An 8,320-nucleotide genomic window follows, 5' to 3' on the forward strand; every position below is an offset into this window, starting at 1 on the left:
CTTGAAGTTTTAACAAAGGGAAACGGTCCCCGGAAGAATGCAGGCTCCGTCTGCAAAACGTTTAGGAGCTCTGGGGGGAAGAGCCCAGACGTGCGGCGGGAGGGGCTCGCTGAGTCAGCTGCGAAGGTGTGAAGTCGGGCAGCTCAATAAAGGCCAAGCTTCGGGGAAACGCCGTGGAGCCAGACACGGCCAGCCGGCGCGAAGGGGGGGCCACGCTGCAGGGAACGTGCTTACACCGTGTGCCCGGGTGATTTTTCAGGTGGCTGCTCCCTGGCCAATCGTGGCGAGTGGAGAAGCCGCGCCCAGCTCACTTTGCCTCCCAGACCCTGGAGGGGACCCGGGGTCTCACAGCTTGGAGGTCTGGGCGGGGCCCGAGGGCAGGAGCTGCTGCATTTCCCGCACAAGAAGCGTGTGTCGGGCGGTATATTTGGGAAATAGGAGGCGAGGGCGTGGGTCGCCCATATCTAGGGGCCAGAGGGCCTCGGTGGCGTTTCCTGTGATTCTGATGGCCTGACCCCGGCCTGGCCCTGGTCTCTGCCCCCAGGGGATGGGGTCCCAGCTTTAGGAACTGTGACTCACCAGGTCTCCTCTCGGGCCCCGCGCGCCTGGGGTCCCCCGTGGTCCTCTTTCTCCAGGGCCGCCCTGTGTGGAGGCAGCAGAGGGTGGTGAGGCTGCAGCCCTGACGGTGCAGGCTGGGGGCTCGAGGCCTGGGCACAGGGCCTGGCGCCCCAGCAGATACCAGGACTTGCAGTCCCTCCATTTCATGCCCCGTCCTTCAGAGACTGGGGTCCCACTGGCTCCAGCACACTCTCCGGGGTCTGTCCACCTGGGACCATAGGGCTGGTCACACCGTCCACGTCTGCCCCTAAGTGGTGAGGCCCAGGGCACCTCCACTCACCCTCTCTCCGGGGGGTCCATCTGGTCCCGCGTTTCCCTGGGATTAACAGGAATGAACACGAGTGTTAGTTTGCATTGGGAACTCTGCTTGAGGTTCGGGCATCAGGAGGAGGGGCTCCTACCTCGTCGCCGGCTTCTCCCTTCTCTCCCAGGGGACCAGGCTCTCCGGGCTCACCCTGGGGACAACAGTGAAGACTGTCTGTCCTTGACCCTGCGGCCCCTCCCAGGGCCGGGGCCCACCCCGCTGTATCGGGGGGCTGTGTGCATGCTCACCTCGTCTCCGGGGGGCCCCGTGTTCCCTGGCCTCCCAGGCTCCCCGTCTGCTCCAGGCTCACCCTGGAAAGATGCAAGGGTCAGCCCTCAGGAGGCCACGCCCAGCCGTCCTGGGGGCCAGTGACCCCCACGCTGGCCCTGCTTCAGGCGGCCGTCCCTGACTGACTGCAGGAACCTCGGACACAGAGGACCCTCCCCAGACACCCAGATCTCTGCACAAAACCCGCCTCCTGGGTTCAAATGCTGCCACCACAGGGGCCAGCCCGGCCCTCATGAGTGGAGGCCCACTGTCGCCAGGCTGGGGACCTCGGCCCACACTCCAGGACATGTGCGTTGCTAGGACGCGTTTGGGGCGGAGTTCGTGTTACTGCTCCAACTTTCCCAGCGCTTCCTGCTGCTGGGAAAAAAATCCCAGCAACAGATTTGAATCAGACTCAAAACGTGAAGCCCTCACGCCTCACTGCTCCGCCTGCTGCAGCATCAGCGTCACCCTGTTTATTCTTGAGTTTAGATCTCCCGTGAGCAGATCGATTCTGGGCTGACCCGCGGGCTGCAGGCTACGTGGATGGTCCTGAGGTGACCAGAGAGGCCGCGGACGGACGAGCAGGGGCGGCTGGTGTGGTGGAGACAGGACGTGCCCGAGGCTCAGGGACCAGCACTTCCCGGGGCGGAGGGCCCCCCACCCCAGCCCTGACGGCCCCAGGAAGGGCAGCGGCGAGGCCTCATCCCCCGTGGGCGGTGGGGCCTGGCCCCCAGACTAGGGGCGAGAACCGGCTTCCAGGAGGAATTTCTGCTCAACGCCTGGTGGGTCGTAGAGCCCCAGCCTGGCCCGCCGCGGGCTCGAGTCACTGACCTTCTCTCCTTTCAGTCCGAAGGCACCCGCGTCGCCCTTGGGCCCAAGGGGTCCTTGGACGCCCTGGGGAGAGGACGCAGTCAGACCACATTCTGAAACCGCAGCCACCGGGCCGCACACACGTGAGTGACGAGCCAGAAGGGCGGGTCAGCACGTGGCGTGGCCCGTGCGACTTCTTAGTGTGTCAGCAGGAGGGCTGAGGCAACTTTCACTCTTGAGGACTTAGTCTTAAAATGCCGGTGAGAGAAAGCAACTTACATTGAATCCGGGCGAGCCCTTGCAGCCTGGCAGGCCAGGGTACCCCGTCTCCCCCTGCAAGGAGGAAGGCGGGTTCGGTGGTCAAGCCCTTCAGCTCTGGCTCATCCACCCGCTTCCCAAGAAAGCCCCACCCGGCAGAAGGAGCTCTGAGCTTGGCCAGGTGGCTTGGGGTCCACTGGGACCTGGGGCTTGGCAGGAAACGTCTCCTGCCTTTCATGCTGCCTCAGAGTTGCCCAGGGGTGGCCACACATGAGATCCCTACCCACCCACCTGCCCTGGGGTGGCCAGCCTTGCCCACCGTCCCTTCCTGAAACACGGGCCCCGCTTCCAGCCCTCCCCCAGCTGAGGGTGACCTTCATGCCATCCACGCCGTCCACGCCGCGCTTCCCCTTCTCGCCCTGCAAAGTGCAAAAACCAAAGAAGGTCAGACCAAGGTCAGACCGCACCCCACGGGGAAGTGTCCCCACCGGCCATGCCCTCCGGCCACACTCACCTTGTAGCCCTTGGATCCCCTGGAGCCCTGAGGAGACAGGAAGGAAGGGTGAGGGGTTTGGTCTCCCCATCGTGGGGCGAGGGCCCCAAGGACGGCGCCTCCCCACCACCCAGCTCATCGCAGCCCAGCCACGCCGGGAACAGGCAGCGTCGTCCCTGTCCAGAGTGGGGGCTGCTCTGTGCCCCAAGGGACGCCCCGAGTCTCACGTCTCTTACCTTCTCCCCTCGGCTCCCTTTTTCTCCCTAGACAGCAAACAGGGGGGAGGGGGCTGTGAGGGGCGCCCCAGGCCCGATGCCCTGAGGCCCCAGGAAAGGCTGTGGTAGAGAAGGGGGAGACGCACCTTCATGCCCTGGTAGCCGACGGGTCCGAGGTCCCCAGGCCTTCCCTGCAACAGAGGAAGGGGTGCGCTAGACACCCCTGGGGGCAGGGGCAGGGGCAGCCCCCATCCAACCCGCTTGCTCTCCACCCTGCTCAGGCCCGGTCAGCTGCAGAGACCTGGCTGGCTGACCACTGACCTGCGTCTGAGAAGCGCCCTGCTATGAAGGCCTCACCACCCTCCTCCTGGGGCCTCTCAGCGGAGCTCCAGAGCCCCCCACGGGGCCACGGGGACGGGGGAGACTGGCCGTGGCTGAAGCAGAGGCCCTGGGACTTTGCTGGCTTCCCCCTGCCCCTGTCTTCTGAGAGCAGGTGGGCCTGTGGGGGCGCCTGAGGGGCATGGGGAGTCTTCCTGGGCAGGGGGTGCTGGAAGGATGGCTATGCCGTGTGCGCCCTGGTCCTCGCCACCCACGAGGGCCATATCCTCTGAGGGTCAGGCCACATGGCGATGGTGCTCAGAAGCCAGCCATCCTTCTGGAAGTTTCCGCAGCCCAGTTCCCTGGGCTCGGGCTCCTCAGCGCCCCCATCCCTCTGGTCAGGGGCTCGGCACTCACGGGGTCTCCAGCGTCTCCTTTCTCTCCCGGGAGTCCTGGCTTCCCTCTTTCTCCCTGGAATACAGAGCAGATCAAGGTTAGGGGACAAATTCCCTTTATTTCTAAAAAGCTGGTGAGAAGGACCCTCTACTTGCGGACAAAAAAGGTCCAAAAAGCTATTTCATCCGGTCCCTAGTGTTCACGTGATTTTCAGGCACCTTTCTCGTGGCCCATCCTGGGACCTGCGTGGTCAGGTCCACGGCCCCCTCCCACACACCCCACCGGGCCCTGGGGCTGCCCGGCGCCGGCTGGAGCAACCCCTGAATCTTCTCTCTCCGCCCGTTCTTGCTGCTGGGGCGGGCGGGGTGGGTGCGGTGCAGAAGCCCCCCGGGGGAGGTAGCCGTGTGGCTCCATGGCTACTGCACCTGACACTTTCTAGGAAAAGCCAGAAATGCGGACTTTCACAAGCAAGCTCCCAGGTTGTGAATACTGAGAACTAATTTTGTTCTCCAAAACCTCCGCACAAAGCAGTCGCGGCCTTGGGCCCATGTTCGCCCGTCCCACGGAGGGCCCGCCTCCAGCAGCGAAGCCACAGGGGTGGTCACTCCAGAAAGGCCTCTCCCTCCCCCACGGGGAAGAGGTCGGAGCGGCGGGCCCCACCCCACGGCAGCCCGTGGCTGCCGCATCGGCGTGGGGTCACGGCACCTGGACTCTCTCCCACGCTGGGGCACCTGCTCAGCACAGCAGGCGGGCGGTGAGCGCTCAGGGCGGCTGCCTGGGGTCCAGCGCATCCTTAACACCTGGGTGCCAGGCTGCAGGGACATTTCTCCCAGGCTTCCCCCCACCCCAAGGAGGAAAGCACGGACAGGACGCGGCCACTCACCTCATACCCGGGGTCGCCCCGCAGCCCGGGAGGTCCTCTGGCGGGCTGCAAGACACAAGAGAACGGTGAGCACGAGGTGGCAGAGCCGGGGTGGCCCGGGGCGGGGGTGGCACACTCACCTGGCACTCGAAGGAGCAGCACTGTGGAAGAAGGGACAGGGGACACGTCAGAGAGCCCGGGCACAGCCACACCGGCCGCCCGCGCTCAGCCTGCTGCCGGACAAACGGGCGCCGGTGATGCTATGGTGCGGGGCGGGGGGGGGGGGGGGGCCTTACCACTTGCTCCACGTTATTTTTCTGAAAAGTGAATGAGAAAAGTCAAATTAATTTTCATTCCCAGGCACGGGATCTCCAGCGTCTTGGACACGGTGGGGAGGGCAGGGCCATGCTCACGATCATGTCCGTGATGGTGACGATGGTCTGGCTGATGACTGCCTCTGCGTCACGGCTCTGCCCCCAGTCGGCCGCCGTGAAGTTACGCCGGTACGTGTGGTCCGTGGCAATGATGCTCAGACGCGGCTCCTGGCGGGGATGCGACCAGAACAAGGGCGAACGTTGGTGACAGTGGGAGCGCCGGGCCCCTCCCCACCGCTGCTCCCCTGGAGCCCCCCGTCCCTCAGGCTGTGCCTGTACCCGTGCCCTCCCACCCCCCGCCCAAGTAGGCAGGGGTCTTACCAGGTGGTCGGGCGTGATGGCCACAGAGAAGACTCTGACGCCCAGGTGCTTGGCCTCGTTCACGGCGTCTTCCAGGCCCCCGCACGGCTCCTTGTAGCCCTCCAGGGGGTGGCCATCAGTCACCACGATCAGGTACTTGTTTTCCTTCAGGTGGGAGCCCCTGCAGTGGGTGGGAGAGGTGAGACCACCCAGCCTGGCCCCCTCAGGCCAGCACTGACCCTGACAGCTCAGGGCCCCACTGGAACTGCAGAGCTGAGACCCCTAGACTGGAGGTAAGGGTCAGGGGGCTAGAAACCCTGGAGGGAGACCCAGACCCGAGGCAACATTTCCTGTTTCTCTGTGTTGATCCGGCCACAAGTGGGATTATAGGAAAGGACATTAAACAGGAAATAAAGCTCTATGGGATCTCATTTCAGGCCTCCTCTGCCTTCAGCGGTTGAGATGACAGTGGGCCGCTGGAGGGAAGGACAGAGGGATGGAGAGCGACCTTGGCAGCCATCGGGCAGGCTGGGCGGTGGTCAGCAGCACGACCCCCTCGGCCACTGGGACTGGTCCTGGGGACCTTGGGCAGCAGAGCCTGGCCTGCCAGCGGGCAGCCCTGGAGTTTGGCCGACCAAGCTGCGATCAGGGAGGTGTGGCAGACTCTGAGGGCCGCGGGGCCGCAGCCGGGAGCTGGGTGGGCACGGGCGCTCACCCCACGAGCAGCTCCTCCAGCCCCTTCTTGATGGCACAGTCCGTGTAGGTGCCTTTGCCAAAGTACTTGACCGCGTCCACGCTGCTCTTGAGCGCGTCACGCCCGCCGGGCATGCGCGTGAGCCCGCGGATGATCTCCACCTCGTCGCTGTAGTGCAGCGCGCCCGCGTTCCACACCAGGTTGCGGTCACAGCGGTAGTACCTGCGGGCCCCGTGGAGGTGAGCGGCCCTCCCCAGACCCAGGCCCGCTCCCCTGCTGTATCCATCCGAAGGTAGGACGGCCACCATGTCACAGGTGGACAGATGGCTGGTCCCGTCTCGCCCCGAGAGGGGGGAGCCTGCGGGCCCTGGCCTGGGCTTCCCGAGCGGCCCTAAGACCCTGGGTGCCGGCGCCGGGGGCCACACGGGGCGGGGGCGGGGGCGGCCAGCTAGTGACCACCATGTCTCCGGCTCTCCAGGGCCTCAGACGAGGAGCTGTGTGCTGAGACCCTGCTCCAGGGCCATGGGGTCGGGGGCAGACCTTCCATGGACAGCAGTGGGGCCGCTGACAGTAGGCAGGGGAGGGACACTGGTGGGGACCCCTGGATCTGAGTGGCCTCCTCTCTCTGCCCTGGGCACCTCAGTCGATGGCCTCTGGGGGTGGCCAGGCCCGCAGCCCATCAGCAGAAGGGTGACGGATGCCCCTGCGGAGAACCAACGCCGACAGCGGGAAGAGCCCCCAGTTCACAGGCGGGAGAACTGAGGCGCAGGGCCAGAGCCCCCTGGAGCGGGACGATGGGCTGCAGGGCTGCCCTGGCGCCCCCTCCCCGAGGCACATCCACACCAGGGCCCTCCCTGGGCCTCATAAACCCAGGCATTGCGGGAGGCCTGGGGCTTCAGCCCCACAGTCCCTGCATTGGGCAGACCTGTCCTCTGTCCGTGCGGCCCCTTCTGGTGCGTGGGAGGCTTGGTGCCTGGGTCAGCTGCTCAGTGGGTGAGTGGGTCAGCAGGGACAGGGTGGGAGGAGGGGTGGGGCCTGTGCAGGTGAGGGAGGGGGAGGAGCCTAGTCTGAGCTGAGCCCCCACCCCCCACCCAGTGGCCCTGACCCACCCCTCTGCAGGCATGTCCTGTGCTCGGCCACACCCACTGCCCGGGGCTTCCCCGTGAGTGAGTGGAGGCACGGATGGATGGAGCGTGATGCCGACAAACCCAGGACTGGGCTGATGGCCCCTCCGACCAGGACTCTGGACACGGGGGACACTGGGACCTCGGGCCCGGGGTGTGGGCTCTGACCGTCCCCTTAGGCAGTGGTCAGTGCCCAGGTGGCTGGCGGGGAGTACCCCCTCCAGACACCGGGCGGACCCACAGGGCCTCGGTCAGCTGCCCACGCCCGCTCAGTTGTAGAGGTGGGGAGCTGTTTCCTCTCGGGGTTTGGGGCCCGGAGCCCAGGCAGCAGCACTGCCCCCTCCGCCCTCCCGGCCGACCAGCCTGCTCCATCTCAAATTCAGCTTTTTCCTGGCCCGTCCGAACCACTCAGACTCGGGGAGGGGACTCGAGCGGCCCGGCCGACACCACCCTTCTCAGATGCGGACTCAGCCGGGCAGGTTGAGGTTCAGCTCTGCCTCTGCTGGGCCACGGCAGGGGCGACACCAGGCCGACGTCCCCGAGAGGACGGAGGTCCTACCTGTCCTTCAGGTTATCGATGAAGCGCTTGGTGAAGGCCTTGACCTTGTCCACCAGAGCCCCGTAGGGCTTCAGCCTCAAGGCCACGCTCTCGGAGGTGTCCAGCACGAAAAACAGGTCCACGGGGCAGTCTGGGCCGGGAGCGGGAGGAGGGGGCCTGCAGCTCACGCCCTGTGCCCACCTTCCCCAGGTGCGTCCTCCACCAGCCGCCTCCCCGGCCAGCACCCCTGCGGCAACTCAGACTCCCACCCTCCCGGGAGGGCGAGGAGTCCGCCCTTCACCACAGCTGAGGCCGTTTTCTTACGGCGTTTCCAAGTTGAATTTAAAACTACCAGGGGCATGACCTTCAGAAGGGGGGGGGGGGGGGACAGGTGACCGTGTTTCTTGACTGACCACCAGCAAGGAATCAAAAGGAGCTGAGAGGCAGAGAGGGGGCAGCACCCGCCGGGGACAGGCGCTCAGGGAGCTTGCGGGCTGAGCCCTGGCTGAGGCTCAGCCTCCTCCTGTCGGGGGTCCGTCGCCAGCCGCGCGGCATCTGAGCGCTCGGGCAGCGAGCGAAGGGGCTGGGGTCCTACTGGGGCATCACAGCTGATACGTCTGGTCCAGGCCGGCCTCGCCCGGCAGCCGAGGCCAGAGTCCCAGACGCGGCAAGTCCACTCACCTTGGAAGGCGATGGCCCTCGAGGCTGCCACATCGTCCTGCGCGGTGGCCCAGCAGGCCTGCAGC

The 8,320-nt window shown here is 66.0% G+C and overlaps 1 protein-coding gene across 1 annotated transcript in view; it reads right to left on the reverse strand.

The window, feature by feature from the left end:
• COL6A1 (collagen type VI alpha 1 chain) overlaps positions 1-8,320 on the reverse strand; it is a 31,742-nt gene that overhangs the window by 11,765 nt on the left and 11,657 nt on the right. The window contains exons 4-22 of the mRNA XM_007452504.1: positions 8,256-8,320; positions 7,596-7,725; positions 5,934-6,134; positions 5,240-5,399; positions 4,958-5,086; positions 4,841-4,861; positions 4,685-4,705; positions 4,566-4,610; positions 3,704-3,757; positions 3,115-3,159; positions 2,990-3,016; positions 2,775-2,801; positions 2,635-2,679; positions 2,282-2,335; positions 2,024-2,086; positions 1,171-1,233; positions 1,020-1,073; positions 899-934; positions 580-642 (exon numbers count right to left, since the gene is read on the reverse strand). Coding sequence (XP_007452566.1) covers positions 580-642; positions 899-934; positions 1,020-1,073; positions 1,171-1,233; positions 2,024-2,086; positions 2,282-2,335; positions 2,635-2,679; positions 2,775-2,801; positions 2,990-3,016; positions 3,115-3,159; positions 3,704-3,757; positions 4,566-4,610; positions 4,685-4,705; positions 4,841-4,861; positions 4,958-5,086; positions 5,240-5,399; positions 5,934-6,134; positions 7,596-7,725; positions 8,256-8,320 — 1,303 coding nt within the window. The remainder of the gene's footprint in view (positions 1-579; positions 643-898; positions 935-1,019; positions 1,074-1,170; positions 1,234-2,023; positions 2,087-2,281; positions 2,336-2,634; positions 2,680-2,774; positions 2,802-2,989; positions 3,017-3,114; positions 3,160-3,703; positions 3,758-4,565; positions 4,611-4,684; positions 4,706-4,840; positions 4,862-4,957; positions 5,087-5,239; positions 5,400-5,933; positions 6,135-7,595; positions 7,726-8,255) is intronic.

This window comes from Lipotes vexillifer, unplaced genomic scaffold (assembly GCF_000442215.2).
Source record: "Lipotes vexillifer unplaced genomic scaffold, Lipotes_vexillifer_v1.1 scaffold545, whole genome shotgun sequence".
In the NCBI taxonomy this organism is placed as follows: domain Eukaryota; kingdom Metazoa; phylum Chordata; class Mammalia; order Artiodactyla; family Lipotidae; genus Lipotes; species Lipotes vexillifer.